The sequence below is a fragment of the Ceratotherium simum genome, chromosome 18, assembly GCF_057802395.1.
Source record: "Ceratotherium simum simum isolate JZ-2026a chromosome 18, ASM5780239v1, whole genome shotgun sequence".
NCBI classification, from domain to species: domain Eukaryota; kingdom Metazoa; phylum Chordata; class Mammalia; order Perissodactyla; family Rhinocerotidae; genus Ceratotherium; species Ceratotherium simum.
The window spans coordinates 48,415,224-48,434,145 of record NC_141917.1 but is presented as its reverse complement, the minus strand read 5'-3'; the positions used below and the strand labels follow the sequence as shown (position 1 = coordinate 48,434,145).

At 38.8% G+C, this 18,922-nt stretch overlaps 2 protein-coding genes across 5 annotated transcripts in view; one reads left to right on the top strand and one right to left on the bottom strand.

The window, feature by feature from the left end:
- Window positions 1-405: 405 nt before the first annotated feature.
- Window positions 406-12,554, top strand: DIMT1 (DIM1 rRNA methyltransferase and ribosome maturation factor). 2 transcript variants are annotated; one of them, XM_004422863.3, is made up of 12 exons: window positions 406-606; window positions 956-1,029; window positions 2,488-2,574; window positions 4,297-4,358; window positions 4,442-4,535; window positions 4,621-4,670; window positions 5,778-5,901; window positions 6,300-6,392; window positions 7,225-7,289; window positions 8,149-8,212; window positions 9,736-9,842; window positions 11,369-12,554. In XM_004422863.3, the coding sequence occupies exons 1-12, from the start codon at window positions 528-530 to the stop codon at window positions 11,409-11,411; spliced, it is 942 nt and encodes a 313-aa protein (XP_004422920.1). In that variant the 5' UTR covers window positions 406-527; the 3' UTR covers window positions 11,412-12,554. The 2 variants fall into 2 exon arrangements, with proteins under 2 accessions (XP_004422920.1, XP_087299442.1); XM_087443316.1 differs by lacking the exon at window positions 956-1,029 and having other exon boundaries at window positions 408-606.
- A 1,649-nt stretch (window positions 12,555-14,203) lies between these two features.
- The window catches only part of KIF2A (kinesin family member 2A), a 65,193-nt gene continuing 60,474 nt past the window's right edge, over window positions 14,204-18,922 (bottom strand). For all 3 annotated transcript variants that reach the window (XM_087443315.1, XM_087443313.1, XM_087443314.1), the window contains 3 exons: window positions 18,785-18,886; window positions 17,266-17,401; window positions 14,204-15,101 (listed from right to left, as the gene is read on the bottom strand). In XM_087443315.1, the coding sequence (XP_087299441.1) occupies window positions 15,016-15,101; window positions 17,266-17,401; window positions 18,785-18,886 (324 nt within the window). In that variant the 3' untranslated portion in view covers window positions 14,204-15,015. The remainder of the gene's footprint in view (window positions 15,102-17,265; window positions 17,402-18,784; window positions 18,887-18,922) is intronic.

Genomic DNA, 18,922 nt, shown 5'->3' with positions numbered 1-18,922 from the left:
CATCCCAAGATCCTGGGTTTCCCACCCTAGAATCTGCTGAGAAACAGAAGTGAGGCACATGACAGACAGAAATCTTTGGATTTCAGCGATCCCAGAACCTGGCCTGATAAGGCATCCAGAGGCCTCTTCGCAGCTGGTAATTTAAACGTCGAGAACACCACACCAAAACCTACTTAAACAGCTGCCTGCAGATAGGCGCGACAGACCCCGCCCCAATTCCAAACCAGCCAATCCAAATTGCCAGAATTGGTAGCGCGGTGTCTTCTGGGATCTGTAGGCTCCGGAGGTTAGGCTGTCCTCCAGCTCATGACTACAATTCCCGGCGGCCACTGGGCTCCAAGGTCGGCCCTCTGTATGGGGGCGGAGCCCAGAGCGAACTGGGGGGCGGGTGCTCGCCCCTCCCCGACGTGGCCCGCAGTGGTGCCGGTGGTGCCGAGCGCCGAGGTCCACGTGTGCGGTGTCTCGGGGTGGCGGCCGGCTTTGGCCCTCCCTGATTTCCCTGGCCTGTGGGTCCGCTGCCTGCGAAGATGCCGAAGATCAAGTCAGGGGCGAGCGGCCGCCGCCGCCAGCGGCAAGAACAGCGCCGGGAGCTGAAGAGCGCCGGAGGTGGGACAGCTGGGAGGGGGCCGGGGTCGGGTCGGGTCTTCCGGCAGGACCAAGCCGGGGGCCCCGGAGCAAGGTCTGGGCCGGGACAGGGCGGCCGGTCGGGGCTCACGCTCCCCGAGCGCGCAAGTCCCGGGGCTCCCGGGCGCCGGCCTCAGGCCCTGCGCGCCGCCTCGGGCTTCCTTTCCGGCGGGAGGGGTGGACTTCAAGCGTCAGCCCCGGCTCCCAGCGTCACGTTTGGTGCCTCTCGTTGGCGCGGAAATCTTGCCCTAACCCTCCTACGTTCTTCTCTGGGACGGTCTAATATCTAATTTTAGTTGGGAAATTAAGGCTATTTCGTGTTTTCTTCCAGGACTCATGTTCAACACGGGGATTGGGCAGCACATTTTGAAAAATCCTCTCATTGTTAACAGCATTATCGATAAGGTGGGTGTGGAAGAGGAAAGGGAGAGCGTTATTGGGTTATTGATTTTATTCTTAGGAATACTTTAGCGTAGAGAGGATGCCTGACACAAAGTAGGTGCTGTATAAATGCTTGTTGAATGAGTTGAAGAATTGTCCAGGATTCATAAGCTGTCTTCCGCATGATTTCCTTCATGCCCTCTGCGTTTCTCCTGGCTCCAAATTCGGTGTCTTTCTGTAGATTATTTACTTCATAGCTGGACATTTGTGCTCGCTCAATTCCGGATTATTAGTCTTCTATTCCCAAACACATTTTCTAGGCACCGTCTAACACTATTAGTTTTTATTTACTCCAGAACCTACAAATATGTCTAAAAGACACCTTAGGAAGTTTGTTCCCCAGAGAAACTTCCATGGTACAATCCAGTACCCATATCAATTCTTTGCAGTTTTCCTCTTGTACAGGTTATTGGTGTTCTCTTATTGTTATGGGTGGTTGGGTGTTAGGACATGAAATATAGGTTGTGCAGATTACTTTCATGGTTACAAAGGAAGCATCCTGCAGCTATAGAAAGAGCATTACATAAAGGATCTCATCTTGACTTAGTGTCATTTCCAAAATGAGGGTTGGCCTAGCTTTTTAATCTTTTTGGCTCATGGATTCCTTTGAGCATCTGATAAAAGCTATCGGCCCAGAATACTGCAGCTGTGTGCACACGGACACCCGGTTTTGTGTATAGTTCCTTGGTACTCCTGTGTCCCTGAAACCGTATGTGGGATGAGAATTGAGAAATCCTGGTACAACACGCTGAGATTCTCAGGCAAGGTCATCATATACCGTCCTTTCCTGTTTGAACTTATTCATGACTGAGTTGGTAACAAGATGCTGTTGGAATCATTTCCAAGGTAGAAAGCAGAATGCCAATCCCAGAAAGCTGCTGTTCCTGCTTTTCTGACTCCTAACTATTGCCCCAAGTTAGAAGTGTTCCATTTCCACTTGCACCTAATGTGAATGAGATGATTTTGTTAAGCATGTAGAGCATGAAGGAATCTTCTAAAAATGAGTCAGAGTAAGACCTCTTCGCCAAGTGCTTTTTTTTTTTTTTTGTGAGGAAGATCAGCCCTGAGCTAACATCCGTGCTAATCCTCCTCTTTTTGCTGAGGAAGACCAGCTCTGAGCTAACATCTATTGCCAATCCTCCTCCTTTTTCCCCCCAAAGCCCCAGGAGATAGTTGTATGTCATAGTTGTACATCCTTCTAGTTGCTGTACGTGGGACGCGGTCCTCAGCATGGCCGGAGAAGTGGTGCATCACTGAGCCCCGGGATCTGAACCCCGGCCGCCAGTAGCAGAGCGCGCGCACTTAACCGCTAAGCCACGGGGCCGGCCCCGCCAAGCGCTTTTGAGCAGAGATATTCAGGTGTAAATTGAATGCTGTCTTCAGGTGTGCCAGTGAAGCTGAAGTGGTTGTGCTTGCTTCTAGGCTGCCTTACGACCAACTGATGTGGTGCTGGAAGTGGGACCTGGAACTGGCAATATGACTGTAAAGTTGCTAGAAAAGGCAAAAAAGGTAAAAAGGAGATTTAGTGTTTTTGTGTCAGAAATGACTATATGTGCGAGCTCAGCTGGGTTACCAATATCAATCTATTTTAATTAATTGCTGTTGTTTTAATAGTCACTCTTGGTCCCTTGCTAGAAACTTTATCTTAGAAAATATGGGCAAAATGGGTGAAGGGGGTCAAAAGATACAAACTTCCAGTTATAAAATAAATAATTCTTGGGGCTGTAATGTGCAGCATGGTGACTGTAGTCAACAATACTGTATATCTGAAAGTTGCTAAGAGAGTAGATATTAAAAGTTCTCATCACAAGAAAAAAATTTGTAACTATGTGAGGTGATGGATGTTAACTAGACTTATCTTGGAGTATATACATATGTTGAATCATTATGTTGTACACCTGAAACTAATACAATGTTATGTGTCAATTATACCTCAATTTAAAAAAAGAAAATATGGGATATGTCAGTCAGGGGAACAGAAACCGCATTCAATATTTCAGTACAGGGAATTTAATATAGGGAATCGGTTACATGATTGTTAGAGGACTAAAAGAATAAAATGGGAACACTGAGGTAACCCAGAAATAATAATTGCAAAGAGCGGCTACCACCTCTAGGCTCGGGGGAGCAGAGCGAGGAGGTTGGAGTTCCTGGGGCCTAGAGCTTTGGAGGAGGAGATCTGAAGAGCTGGAGCCACAGGCCTCTGAGATTGAGGTGCCCCCTGGCCACTGCTGGTACCTGTTTGTCTCTTGGTTGACCCAGTTTCCAGTTGAATGGAACCATTGTGGTGTCCTCTGGGGAAAGTGGGCAGCACATTTTCAAGACCTTATCTGAAGAGAGTTTAATGAAGAGACTATTTACGAAATGTGGGAATGGGGTTAAGGGAACCAGTAAGCATTTGTGAGACACCCAGGCACTAGCAACAACAGGAAACAGTTACCATCCAAAGGCCTCAAGGGGCAAGAGGAGGGAACTGTGTTACAGGAGCCCAGTAAGAGCGGGACCACTGAACAGGGGCCACTCACGGTGGGACACAGCCGCCGCCAGAACTCCTGCGGGCATGGGGCAGGCATTAGGAAATATTCCACCTCCCCCCTTGCACCCTCTCATGCTGGTACCTTTCACTGGCTAATCCCACCTGGAAGTCAAATGGCAAGGGAACTGGACTGCATCACCCTACAGGGCATAGAGAAAGCTGGAGAGTGGATCCAGGAGCTAAACAGACTAAGCAGCATATATATCTACTCTGTAGACATGGTCTTCCTGGAAGTCAGTAAAACCTCAGCTGATATTGAATTAAATGACAATTTCAGCCTTATTTGGTGTCCCTTTTCATTTCCTTGAGAAGTTATCTATGCTATATACTCTGGGTCTTAGTAGGTAAGTGTCATACTCATTCTAGGAGCAGTTGCTTTGTATGCTTCTAAGAACATTTACTGCACAGACATTTTGTGTGTTTTTTTAATCCGCTGTTCAGTTACGAAGCATGGAGCCAATTAAGCATGATCATTTTGTCAGTTATTTGGGTAGAACTCACATAGTCTGGTTGTCTACTTTTCTGGGTGGTATTTTTTGTTGTTTGAAATGGTAGAGTACAGTTGAAGGAATATTGATGGTAGAATTGGGAAAATAAGTTTAATTCATGTAAGTCATGTAAGAGTTACTACTGAGATAATAGGAAAAGATTTTTACTCCATAATTAACCCCCCCAAATTGTTTTTTTCAATTTAGGTAATTGCCTGTGAACTTGACCCAAGGCTAGTAGCTGAACTTCACAAAAGAGTTCAGGGCACGTGAGTATACATAATAGAATTAAAATGCATTTCAATCTCATGAAACAGTATTCTTTTTTAACTGCTTTTTTTCTTATTATCAGGCCTCTGGCCAGCAAACTTCAAGTAATGGTGGGTGATGTGTTGAAAACAGATTTGCCATTTTTTGATGCTTGTGTGGCAAATTTGCCTTATCAGGTATGCTTTCAAATTGTCGGGAACATTTTACTAAATGTCTCTCCGGTGTGTCTGTCCCAGAAATAACTAGTTAATTCTCTTACAGATCTCTTCTCCTTTTGTCTTCAAGCTGTTGCTGCACCGACCTTTTTTCAGGTTTGTGACAAAAGACCAAAGTTACTGCCACATCTTAGAGAGATTGACAGTTCAGGCCATGAACACAGACGGCCAAAGATGAAGTTAATTCAATTGAAAAACTATTGGAGAATTTGTTTTGTAGACGATATCAATTTATTGGAGAATTTGTTTTGTAGACGATATCAATTTGTGTGGAGGTCTTTCTCTTTCTGTTTTCCGTTGACAGTTAACTGGGGGAGGGGAGGTATGGTGTCAGTCCTGCTTCTGAGACCAGACGGCCTTTCTCTGTTTTCTAATCCTCTTGCCATTAGTCCAGGTCTGACTTTTTATTACCTTATGTGTAGACAATTGCACTGGCCATCTGACTGGTTTCTAGTATGGTCTATACCAGTGGTTTTCAAACTGCACATCAAAAACCCCGTAGTGGTTATAAATTAAATTTAGTGAGACAGGACTCATTTTTTTAATGACATGGAATATATCAGAGGGCATTCACTGCATGTGGTCCAGATGATTACAGTTTCATGAAACTTTTGAGTTACATAAACACATATACGTACAGATATTTGCGGCCTGGATGGCAATGTCAAATGTATTTCTTAGTGTGACTTATTGTCAAAAAAGGGTGCAAGTTGAAGCCCAGCTTTGAAGGGTCTCCTCTCCAGGTCAAGACTGGAAAGCCTCCGCATTGCTTGCTGAAGAGAAAGTCCACATGCCTTAGCCTGTGACATCAGGCGACGCTGATGTCGTGACCTGCCTCCTGCCTCAGCTCTTCCATCAGGGTGTTTGCTACCCCATGAGTACAGTTCGCCTACTGAGCCAGTTGTGTTTGGGTTTTGTTTTCCTGGAATGGGTGATGGAATAGAGCTGATCTGAAATACTTCCTCATCTGATCACTGAGGGCTTACAGTTGCAAGGGGTTAGCGGTACAGCCAGTATAAAATAAAAAAGCCAGCTGGATCATGTTGTGGCTGAAAGTGTTCTACCTTCTAACTAGCTGGACTAATTATCATGAACCACAGATATTGCTTTGCTCTATTTCCCACCCAAGAAAATTCATTGATGTGAAAATACCTTTATAGTAGAACGTGACCATTTTCCTCTTCCTTTCTGTTGCCTTTTCAGATGTGCTGTACTTATGTTTCAAAGAGAATTTGCTCTGCGACTGGTTGCAAAACCTGGAGATAAGTTATATTGCAGACTATCAATTAATACACAGCTGTTAGCACGTGTGGACCATCTAATGAAAGTAAGTGACTATTATTGAAATAATGTGGCTTGATTCATCTTGAGCATCTAGCTGTGCTTTCTGTGAGGAGAGTATAGTTATAATTACTAATTTAGAGGCCAGCCTGGTGGTACAGTGGTTAAGTGCGTGCGCTCTGCTGCGGTGGCCCGGGGTTTGCAGGTTCGGATCCCAGGCACGCACCAACGCACTGCTTGTTAAGCCATGCTGTGGCGGCGTCCCCTATAAAGTAAAGGAAGATGGGCATGGATGTTAGCCCAGGGCCAATCGTCCTCAGCAAAAAGAGGAGGATTGGCATTGGATGTTAGCTCAGGGCCAGTCTTTCTCACACACACACAAAAAGATTTAATTACTAATTTAAACTTTTTGAGAGGTCTACTTAAACATTTTCTGATTAACAGGTCGGAAAGAATAACTTCAGGCCACCACCTAAGGTGGAATCCAGTGTCGTAAGGATAGAACCTAAGAATCCACCACCACCTATCAATTTTCAGGTGAGGTTAAAATACTAGGTCATTCAGTAAAAGGGAAAAAAGTCCAAGCTGGAGGATGTGTCTATAGCGCCAGAAAAATATTGAGTCAACCTAAATGCACAAACAGAAAAATGTTAATTATGATACATCTCTGTGATGGAGTAGATGGAATAATTTGACAAGATAGTTGTGAAGACCACGAAAAAGCATGGAAAATGTTTGCAAAAGGTAAAAAGATTAGATATCACTGCATTTTGCTGAAGATTATAGCTGCAGAAAACATGTATCTATTTGAATAAGACTTGGAAAACAAGATAAAATGAAAATAGTTGGTAGAATAATATTATAGGTAACACTTTTTAATCAAAATTCTTGTTTTCGCAATTTAAAAAGAGAAGCAAGCCAGAAGACTAGATATAAAACCTTACTGTAGTCGCTTTGGATAGAAACACGATTGCTTGTGTAGTCAGTAACTGGTGGTAAATGGGATGGTTTGTCAATTACTCCTTCAGTGGGGTTTAGGTGTGTTGCACAGCCTCTATTCTAAATCATTTGAAAATGATACTTAGATTTAAATAAATGCCATGTTGTTCTTTGTTCAGATGTAGAACAATGATATATATTTTCTGATTTTTAAAATTGAGGATAAAATATTCAGTGAGGTGCACAAAAGTGCAAAAATCAAGTATACATCTTACTTTTGCACATGTGTGTCAGCCAGATCAAGATATAGAACATTTTCATCACTTCAGAAGGTTCTTCTCAGTTTTATATATTAAAAGACAAAAAGAATACCTAGCAGGCATAGGTAAGGTTTGATATTTTGTAAGAAAATATCCATATTCTCTTTCAGGAATGGGATGGCTTAGTACGGATCACCTTTGTTAGGAAAAACAAGACCCTGTCTGCTGCGTTTAAGTAAGTATTGTACTAACTTGTAATGTATGAAGACCCAGTGCTCCATGTACTGTGCCAAGTGCTGGACTATTGGTCCTTTTCCTGAACAGATGCCCTGAAGCATAAAGATTATCCACGTCTAGACACACTTTACTTTTTAAACTAACTTTCTACTTTGGGAGGCAGGAGAATGTAAGGAAGGAATTTCCTGGAGTTGGGAATTAGATCAGGTTTTTTTGCAAAATAGGGAAAAAACCGAAAACTGACCGCACATCTGCTTAGTTTTCCTTGGAAAGAAGGGATCACGATAGACTCCCTTCTACACTTGTGAAAGATTTGTGCCATTTTATTAACTTGGAAAAATGTAACAGCAGTTTGGGGCCCCAGGGCAAAAGAGAAGTGAAAGCCATAATTTTATTTATTTTTTCTTTTTTTTTTAAATTTTTCGTTTATTGCAGTAACATTGGTTTATAACATTGTATAAATTTCAGGTGTACATCATTATACTTCTATTTCTGCATAGATTACATCATGTTCACCACCCAAATACTAATTACAACCCATCACCACACACATGTGCCGAATTATCCCTTTTGCCCTCCTCCCTTCCCCTGAAAGCCATAATTTTAGATTTTTTTCTTTTTTGATGTGATGTTTTCTGGAGTCTAAAACTTCTCTAAGAATTTAAGAGATGTGTATTAGGACTTTACTTTTAAATATAACTAGTTTGTGATTGTTTCCTAAGGTTAAATATTCAATACCTTTTTTAGCTCCTTAATTTCACCATATGGAATATAGATTTAATATTATAAACTGAAAGGAAATTATTTATAATCTCTGATTTTGGGATAATAATAGTGGATATCACTTTTTGCTCTAGGTCAAGTGCAGTGCAACAGCTATTGGAAAAAAATTACAGAATTCACTGTTCAGTCCATAATACTGTAAGCAGAAAATGTTCCTGTGGTTTCAGTGATTTGTTGTATTTTAAAATGTCCCTCTGTTTCTTACTCTTTTTCATCTATCATTACAATATTCTTGAGTTTCTACATTCTATAGGATCCTTAAATGCCAGTATGTAATATATAACTAGCACAACTGGCACTCTGACAGGTCAGTGCTGCTGCAGTCTGTGGAACAGATCTGAGCAACCTTGATTACTCCACTCGATCCTCGTTAACTCCTGACAGTTGTTTTTTATTATAAAAAGGGATTCAGCTGAGTCATAATTTTCTCAAACTTTAGGCATGTGTAGCTTGCTCAGCTTACAAAAATTGTGTACCATTTCCCATTCTCTGAATTGTAACCGTCCCTTCTTGTTTGTTGCTCATGTAGCAATTACAAATTTAAAGTTACCATTTTCTCAGTGACTTTTTTTAATACCTAGAAATTGAAATTAGAATAAAGCATAGACCACATAGCACATTTCTGGTTGTGAGCCTCATGCCTCTTCATTGTCATTATCTGTGCAACGTTTTTTTTTTGTGAGGAAGATTAGTCCTGAGCTAACATCTGTTGCCAATCTTCTTTTTGCTGAGGAAGGTTGGCCCTGGGCTAACATCCATGCCCATCTTCCTCTACATTATATGGGACGCCGCCACAGCATGGCTTGATAAGCAGTGCATTGGTCTGTGCCCGGGATCCGAACCTGCAAACCCCACGCTGCCAAAGTGGAGCGTGCGAACTTAAATGCTATGCCACTGGGCCAGCCCTGCAACATTTTTTTAAACCAGTTTTGAGTGTGTATGAGCAAACATATACACATATTCATATATAAAGACTATGTGATGTTTGATAACTTATTAGTTCTTTCAGATTAATTAAACAGAGCAGACAGATAAAAACAAATTTCCTTTGTATTTTTTGACTCAGATCTATGGTTTAATGTACCACACTGCTACTTGTTTTCTCTTTTATGGACAAAGTCATTAAAAACCTGCTTAAGTAGGAAAATATTGAACTGGATTAAGAAAGATTGGGCTGGCCCCGTGGCTTAGTGGTTAAGTGTGCGCTCCACTACTGGTGGCCCAGATTCGGATCCCGGGCGCGCACCGACGCACTGCTGCTCTGGCCATGCTGAGGCCGCGTCCCACATACAGAAACTAGGAGCATGTGCAGCTATGACATACAACTATCTACTGGGGCTTTGGGGAAAAAAAACGGAGGAGGATTGGCAGTAGATGTTAGCTGAGAGCCGGTCTTCCTCAGCAAAAAGAGGAGGATTGGCACGGATGTTAGCTCAGGGCTGATCTTCCTCACAAAAAAAAAAAAAACAAAACATAAAGATCTTTGGATTAAAGATGTGAAGTATGAAACACTTAATATTTTCAAGTCTTATCTGCACAAGTGGGCTTTCCAAACTGTCATGAATAAAGGTGACTATTTTATGACTTATTGAAGTAAAAAAAGAGTCAATGTGACTTCATTAAAGATACGTTGTTCATTTATTCTGAATCTTATATTATAGATAATACCAGAAGATTTCAGCATAGCAGATAAAATACAGCAAATCCTAACCAGCACAGGTTTTAGTGACAAGCGTGCCCGTTCCATGGACATAGATGACTTCATCAGGTAATTACATTTTTCTAAGTGTTTACATTTCTCTACTGTGACACCTTCAGATTAGATTTAAAGGCTTTTAAGCGGTATAAAGTGCTACCTGGGAGTTATTGCATAGCACTTCCATGGCATGGAATAGTATTTGGTGTAGAAGATGGAGGCTAGTTAGCTGCAGCAGAGTGACCATTTTCTTTAAGAACAGTAGTAAAGAACAGTTCAAGCCTGGAGAAAGCCTCTGTGTCCCTGTGGTATGTGTGCTCCTCCCGTCCAACCCCCTCCCCCAACTCCCATTCATAGTCAGTCTTCATAGTTTGTCTCTTCAAAGTAGCCTGTAAGGTAGAAGAATCATAATACATGTTGTTGGATCTTATTTTCTTTATTGGGAATAGCTATTGTTAAATAGATCCTAAGCATGAAATAATGTCAGTTACAATCATATCTGGTTATCATTTCTAACTGGTTTAGTAGTATAGTTACCTGTTTTGTAGACTGAGGCAAGTTCTACACACCTGAAGTAAAAGAAAGTTGTCATAAGTATCTGGGCAATGTAGACCAAAATTTATTTTCCTTGAATTAAGCAAGTAAGTCTTACGAAAGCAGAGTAAGGCTTCAATTACCCAAGTAATTATTAACCTGTACTCACTGTTTTTAATCACTAACACTTTGATTTCCTAACTAATAAACCATCACTTACTGCACAGAAGTTTTTGCCTGTTGAGCCAATTCATTTTTAAAGCTTCCATGTTCTAGGAGCTGAATAAAAAATGAGGAGAAGTCATTGGTTTGACTTTTCTAAGTTGGAAACACAGTTCTATATAACTAAGACAAATGGGGTTTATATTTTATACTGGCAGGCTAGCAGTACTGAGTGTTTATTAGATATTAATCTTAGGAGTTGAACATTATTCTTAAGTACCTATCTTCCTTTTTCAGACATTTTAACCCATCTTGACCTGTTCCTATGGGCCATCCTGAAAATAATCTCAGGTCTAAATAGAAATATTTCATCTTACTTTCCTTCATTCTCACCAGACTTCTTCAAGGTTATTAAGTATATACAGTTTGCTAACTATGATCTCATAAGTACATAGGTATCCAGAGAAAAGCAGCGTGTAAATATTTAATTTGAACCTCAGTAACAGTGAGCTCAGAGAGGAAGAATGGACATGTAAGATTAGCCATTCATCTCTCGTGTCTCTAATTCCAAATAACTTCTTGTTCACCTACCATGTTGAAATGGAACAAATGCCTATGAGCTGTTAGGACAGGGATAGTGGAGGTCGAAGATATTTTTAGTCCAATTCATAATAACTTAAGACATACAGACAAAAGAGGCAGCAAAATGATGTGGTTTTAACCAGTATATATGTTATAAATTTAGTTGAAGAATAAACTTTAATGACTAGTGTTAGGAGTGGGTGGGCTTCATATGTCTGCTGATGTGTTCATGTTTTAGAATTCATGGTATAGGAACTGTGCGCTGTTACGTGCTACAAATTAGCTTTTCAATACCATCTCATTTCGGTTGCTTTTTTCAGATTGCTACATGGATTCAATGCAGAAGGTATCCATTTTTCTTAGGTATCTGGAAGACAGAATGTTTCAAATTCAAGAAAAGAAACTGGGATTGTATACTTTTAATAATTTGAGAAGATGAACTATGCTTTTGCTCTACTGGGACACTATGTGCTTGACTATTTTTGATTTATACTACTGTTGTCATCATTTATTACTCTGAATTTTCAAGGTAGTAAGTCAGTCAATTCTAAGTACTCCAATTTTTTTTTTGGTTTTGGTTTGTTTTTAAAATTGAACATAGGGCAGGGTCCAATCTATACATGATAATCTTCAAGTTCAAGAGCCGCAGACACGCACAACTTTACACTTAAACTTATCATTTCTAACAGTTTATTGTATAAAGATGTTACTCTCCTATTTTCTATTATATATTACTGTGAGGACCTCTTTAGGCCTTCAGCTCTTTAGGCCTTTGTCCCTCAAGTAGTAAAAAAGCTACAATACGCTAGTCACATATTCCCCATACCATTTCTTGTTATTCATGTATGCAGTAAAACAATTGTTTCTTAAAATGTTTTTATCTTGCTTCTCTCATTCTTTCTCTTTTTATCCTTTACAACTTCTGTCATTGCCTCCCCCATCAGCTATCCTGTAGCATCACAGGCTACATCAGGGCTCTGGGTAAGCCTGAGTCTGCAGCTGCCACTATGTGGTGCCAGGCGTATCGCTTCTGGGCATGATTCCTTACCTGTGAAACAAGGATGCTCAACTAGAATGAAATGAACTATAAGATTGTTTTTTCTTGGGGAGATAGTCATAGGTTTAACAAAATTTCAGAGTTTTTATAAATCAAAACTGGCCTTAAAATGAAAATCTCTGCCCTTCAATTTCAAAACAAACAAAAAAACCCAACCAGCCATTTTCCTACAACTACAGGCTTCCAGTATCCATCTGACTTCTGGATAGTTAAAATTTCCAGTACTTTTTCATATACCTGATGCTTAGTTTGAAGCTATTTTTAAAATGTCAGGTTGAAAATTTAATAGATGTCATAAACAAGTCTTAGTTAGCTACTATGTTTAAATCATTATCAATATAATACTAAATGTTGTTAATGTCCTTTAATAAGAATTATAGGAGCTGATTATTTATATAAGGAAATTAATAAAAAAATCTTTATTGATATTTGCCTTTCTTTATACCTAACTTAACAGGAGTGTTTCTGAATTATTTTAACAAAGGTACACTGAGTAAACCTAGAAGGGAAGATAAATTGTTTGCCTAAACAGATTTTTTTGAAATCTGGCTTCAAGTCGTGATGTATTAAAACATTCCTATATAATTAAAAGAATGTATATTTTCTTAGTTACTTATTAAGAGGGATATCAGCTTTCAAGTCTGAGAAAGTAAATAATGTTTAATCCAGATCCAAAAAATTATTCTTTAAATAATAGCTGCATCAAGCCACTTTTGTTACATAAACATTAAGAGTTTTTTTTAAGTATCACAAAACTACTTTGCAAAGTTCACTTGTACTGTCTGTATCCTTACAGCAACATTTTAAGATTTAATTTAGCATTCCCTCTATTTCCCTTTCCCCCTATGAACCGCTCAGTTTTAGTCCCTTTTCTGGCCTTCGGTTTTGCCTATCTATCTGTAAAACTGAAGGACTGGATTATACTACCAAGATCTTTTCTGGTACCAATTCTTTATATACCTTGGTTACTGATCAGAATGAAGCCATTACAGTATAAAGCAGCATATTTGGATATAAGGAGACCTTCCAGAGATAGTACTCATCTAATTTAAATAATAAGTTAAGACTAATCTGTTGTGCTTTAAAAGAGCAAGTTCACAACTCTTTATTGCCCTTTGAAGGTTGGTTAGCCTCAAAATCTACCTTTTTAAAAAGCCTCTGCAAGGTCAATAGTAACAGTTCCTCTTCTCTTTGAAATAAACACAAATAGAACATATCTTACAGCTGCAAGAAAACCTGAGTCCCTTCCAAAACAAAGGTGATTGTATTGAAGTAAATTATCTCTAAAACTCATTCCATAGATTTCATTTATTAATAAGCACATTGTGAAAATCTACATTTGTTCTAGATTTCAAGTTTACAGAGGAGCATTTCACCATGGTGTTAGGATTTCCCACCACTACCCTCTGAGTTCTATGAACAGTGAAGTAGGAATCTGGCTCATGTGACTCTCTATTCATAGCTTCCCTTGGGCCCATATGAATGAGCTGTAGTTCCTTAGAGTCAATCCAAACAAGATATCCTTGGGAGACTTTTTGTTGTTTTTAATCTACTCTTGGACTCCATCCTGGGAACTGAGGGAAAACTCCTAGAGAGCAATATAAATCTTTTAACAAAATATGTACATGAAAAGTGGCCAGTTTTCTTCCTCGGAGTAGCAATCTGTAAAGATAAGTGCCACCATTTGAAAAGTAGCATACCCTAGATCAGTTTATTGGTGAGAATTCGGTGATTCTCACCAAATAATGGTGAAACATCACACATTAGGTAATGGATGGAGCCTAGGTTAGATCTGCCTTTTAAGGCAAAGTCAACTCTTTTTTAGCTTAATTCTTTTTCAAGGGAGTTATGTACTGTCTACACTTGGCTTAAACTAACAGTTCTATTACAGACTACTTTCGATGTACATGTAAATGTTCATGCATCAGAAGCCAATTTCCTTTAGCAGTACATTTAAACGGTACATTTTGGGATGCCGATGGACGCTTCAACTTACGTAACGGTATTGGTAAGGATCAAATTGCACTATTAGTCTTGTTAATACCACACTGGAACACACACTGCATATATGTATTATCCTAAGATAAAACTCTTCTCAGAATTTCATTACTTTTTATTATACACCAACTAGTTTATATTTTAGTTCTTTACAAAGAAATGCTAAGAAAATTATAACCACATATATGGTTTTAAAATCATAATTCCAGATTTCTTTACATATAAGATGGAATGGTCCAGCAGCTATGTCCACTGTCACAGACTTTAGTTCCATTCAATGTATGGCACATTCTGCAAAAGTAACTAGTCACACACAAAAAATGTCTCAAATACAGTAAAAATGTACACACAATAAAGGTAATTTACAAGGACAAATACGGAATGTAATTTATCTTGGCTGTGCTTCAGAAATTTAGGGTCAATAGCCTTAGTCAAGGCACAGAGCAGGGAGAGGTGAGCACAGCGGTCTCTAGGAGTGGTCAAGGTATGTACAATCACTGATGAGGTATGCATGCACGCAAAGGAGTTAAAACTGCTCAGTCTTGCTATAAAAATCGAACCGAGTTAACAGGAAATGCTGTGGCATCCCCCCACTATTCACCTCTGGATCAAGTCCACAATCTTACTTCATCATATAGAAAATAAAATTGGCAAGGATCTCCAAAAGTAAATCAATATTTGGGTTAATGAAACAAAATGCTTCACTATTCCCAAATCTTGGTTGTGCCTCCTGGACTAGAAGCATTTTGTAGACAAAGGAGTGTTTCACAAAATTGAAATGTCATTCAGGTGAAGGGACAAGACATTTTCCACAGACACTTAAAATTTCAAACTTTCAAATGGCCCTTACAGCTGAATCATTGTATGTTACAGTAGTGAGGGTTCTGGGGATCCTTAGCAGCAAATGCCAATTTAAAGGGCACGGGGTCTCTTCGGGTTGATTTGCTTGCTGGCCTGTTCTTCTTCTTGCAGAGCTGCACGAAAAGATTTCACTTTATCTTGGAAAAAGAAAAGAACAAGGGCATGAGTATGCATTACATACATTAAGTATACATCTTTGGGGTCCTATCAAGTCATATAACATTAACTCAGGATTTTTCCTTTTGTTCTTTGTTGTCCAGAAACTCAGAACTAAATACAATGCTCAACTATAGCAACAATTTCCTTACAGATTCTTGGAAATACCTGTTCTTTTCTACATTTTCAATAGGTTTCTGTTCTGTTTGGCACATTTAACAGTATTCAATTTTAATTTATTTGAATTTCTTTTGGAGTGTAGACAGGCTACATATGTGTGTAAAATATGTACAGTCATGTCCAAAAGGAACACTGTGAATCTTATTAAGCTGTAAAAATAGACATTTCTTCTCTCAATATTAGGAAATTTCTACTCCCAATTCCTATTTTACCTTTTCAAGCTACGAAATTTTAAAAGATATTTGAATTTTTAAAAAGAAATGTCATTTTTTTCCTATCAGGGACTGTAAAAGGGAATGGGGAAGGGGGATTACAGGATAATACACTTCTTGATCTTACAATTCTGTCTTACCATCTGTCACGTACTGATTCAGAATCACATAAGAATAAGAAATAAGTACATAAACTGGCAGAGGCAAATAACAGCTGTGAAGATAAGAAATCTTTCTCTAACAGTGGTTCTCAACCAGGGGTGATTTTTGCCCCCATAGGGGACATTTGGTAATGTCTACAGACATTTTTGATTGTCACAACTGGAGTGGTGCTACTGTCATTTAGTCAATAGAGACCCCGATGCTGGTCCAGGACCAGCACCCCTCAATAAAGAATTACTCAACTTCAAATGTGTTAATGCTGCAAAGGTTATGGCCTTCAGAAGAAAAGAAAGATATAAAGTTGGAATCTCAATTTCTTTCCCCTCTTCAGAAGTACAAGGATGTTAAAAACGTTGACTTTTCTGAAATTTAGAAAGGAGTTCAAGGACTTCTGGATCTGGTGCCTGCTAATGAATATAAGACAATGGCTCTCAAACTTCTTACATTATTACCAAAATTATCTCTGGATGGTAAAAAAGTTTTTTTTCCTAAGAAAGGACTGAATAATACAATATCTAAATAGTGATTTCCTTAAAGTTATGGATATGTTTGATATACATGAATCCTGAGAAAATTAAAGAAAGGAAGTTTTCTAAATTGAATGTTACATATTACAGAGAAAAAAATTAAAATGCATTACGAGATGTCTTCTGAATAAAATGCATACAGAAAAGATGCTTGTGAGTTACGGCAGATTAGAAAAATGATGAAAACACTTTAAATCAAGGCTTGAATATTAAGAACATGAAAAACAAAAGTAAATTTTAGAAACCCTGCATCTGCACAAACAATTCTCAATTGGGGAAATGGTGACTGCTGACTATAGGAAATGATTTCAAATAACCAACTTCACAAAGGACCTAGTTTTAAAAATTAAGCAGCTGGTTTGGTGCTAAAAACTAGCAATTTCAATCTGGTTTCATGTTGCCTTCCATGTACAAACACATACAGATGCCCACTTGCATATAAATGGAGACAGCTAATTTGGCAGTGCCTAAGAAATTAGCACATACAATAAATGCAGATCTGAAGCTGCACAGAGAAGCTCATTAAAAAGCCAAAAAGACATGGCATGTGGGTTGGCCACATGCTTCCCTTCATAAGCAAAGGAAAAGGGTAGTTGTCTTGAAATCTTCCCCTTGATTTTTTAAAACAAGTGTTCAAAGGAAAAACAAGAGACAAGATACACAGAAAGCAGATGCAGATAGGAGGCTATAGAAAGATGACCCTGAATAGATCTAATCCAAGGAAATTAATTCTGAAAAGCATTGGCCTACCAACCTAAAAATATGAATGGGTATATAGAATTTACAAGTTGGTTAGAATACATTTTCCCTCTTTAATCATAAGATGTCTTGATCTTCTCAAAAGACTAAAAGAAAAAAGATGATTAGAGAGCACCTGAAATGATACTCCATGTTTTTTTTTCAGGAAAAACAGAATGGTTGGTTTGCCTATAGACCTCTAGAAAGATGTTAAATGGTGCCCATACTTTTCACTTCAGATGTCCTCTTGCAATATGAAATCCTCCCACTAATTACATACAATATTAAGCAGATTTCAGACACCATTAAAATGAAAAAAGAATTACCCCGCAGCTCAGTTAAAATGTCTATTTTTTGCTCAAGAATAGCTTCAAGTTGTGTAGCATATGAATCTACATCATAGTCGACTTCTTCAGTCATTTCTAGGAGAGCCTTTTCATCTTCTAGCCATCGAATAGATTCCTAAAAGGACAAAAATTCAATAATCTAATAAGCCTCTTTGTAAGACAGAAACCAATTTACAAATTTTATATATGTTAAATATAATCAAACATACTGAAGATGTTATTCTCTAAAATATTAATAACCATAAAACATCTTTATTTACAGGGTAAAATTAAGAAATATTTCCTTAAAACACAAATATGATAGGCCAAGCAAGAGGACTCCAATTTTCTACTTTTATTCTACTTTGGGTGGGGGTTTGGGAAAGGAATGAATCAAACACATCAATATCAATGACCAGAGTAAGTCTAAGAAACTATCCCTAAAACTGGGAGAATGGGTATAATAAAACTACTGAGCAATCTGATGAGGTCTATAGTAACGTAGAACTTGTAAATCATATGGAACTAACATATCCACTTGGGGCCTCACAGTGGTTGGGCCAAGAGGTAACCCTAAATTCTAAACACTAGCTTTTCAACATTATAGTGACTTCACCATTATTGTGATTCTAAGTGGACCAGTGGGGATAGCCAATTTTAGAACAAATGAATGACTAAATAGTAGCTACTTACTATTCACAAATGCTTCTAGGAAAACCATTCTTAACTGATCTTAGATATGTAGAATTTCTGAGTTTCATTTTCTAGCAATGTCATGAGTCATGGACTATTAACAAGGTCAGATCAGTCTGAATTAACGAGTTTTTTGGACACAACAATGGGCACTTTCTAACTTTTTAGGGTACATACAATTTCAGTTTTCCAAACATCAATGCAATCTAATGGCTAATAATAATTAGACTATGTATCACCAGGCAGAACTGGTTAACTTAGGTATAGGTATCTATTAGAAAACTATATATGTATCGATTAAAATACACACACATCAGTACTTTTTCTTTTCCTTCAGCAATACACTATAATTTTATTTATTTATTTTTTTTCCCCCAAAGCCCCAGTAGATAGTTGTATGTCATAGCTGCACATCCTTCTAGTTGCTGTATGTGGGACGCAGCCTCAGCATGGCCGGAGAAGCGGTGCGTCGGTGCGCGCCCGGGATCTGAACCCGGGCCACCAGCAGCGGAGCGCGTGCACTTAACCGCTAAGCCACGGGGCCGGCCCTCAATCCTCTTCTAAAAATGGACAACTGACAAAAGCAAATCAAGTGCAAGAGTGGTGGTAAATAAACTGGATCTTTTTACCATAGTGCAGAGAAAGGTTTTTTGTAGCTATCGTTCGTTCTATTCAAAATTTGCCACGTCACATGCCCTACAAATACACATATATACATAGAGGCAAACAAGTATTTTTTGATTAGTGTGATATTCAAAGAATTATGAAAATTTTCAGTTAATTTCTCTAAAGAAACATTCTGATGAAAGGTCCCGTCTTAATTTACCTGGAACACTGCCCTGTGATCTTCTACAACTTGTTCTTCCATTTCTACCATTTGTGAGACAGCTTCGTGGAAAGTAAACAACTGTGGAGAAACCTCCTCTTCCTTAAAATAAAGAGTTTAAAAATTATGACAAAGTTT

What these genes read in the sequence shown, in the direction of transcription:
- DIMT1 (XM_004422863.3), top strand. Translation starts at nt 528, where the DNA reads ATGCCGAAGATCAAGTCAGGGGCGAGCGGCCGCCGCCGCCAGCGGCAA. An exon ending in CACAAAAGAGTTCAGGGCAC is followed by an intron (nt 4,359 to 4,441) that starts GTGAGTATACAT and finishes TCTTATTATCAG; the next exon opens with GCCTCTGGCCAGCAAACTTC. An exon ending in ACTGTTCAGTCCATAATACT is followed by an intron (nt 8,213 to 9,735) that starts GTAAGCAGAAAA and finishes CTTATATTATAG; the next exon opens with ATAATACCAGAAGATTTCAG.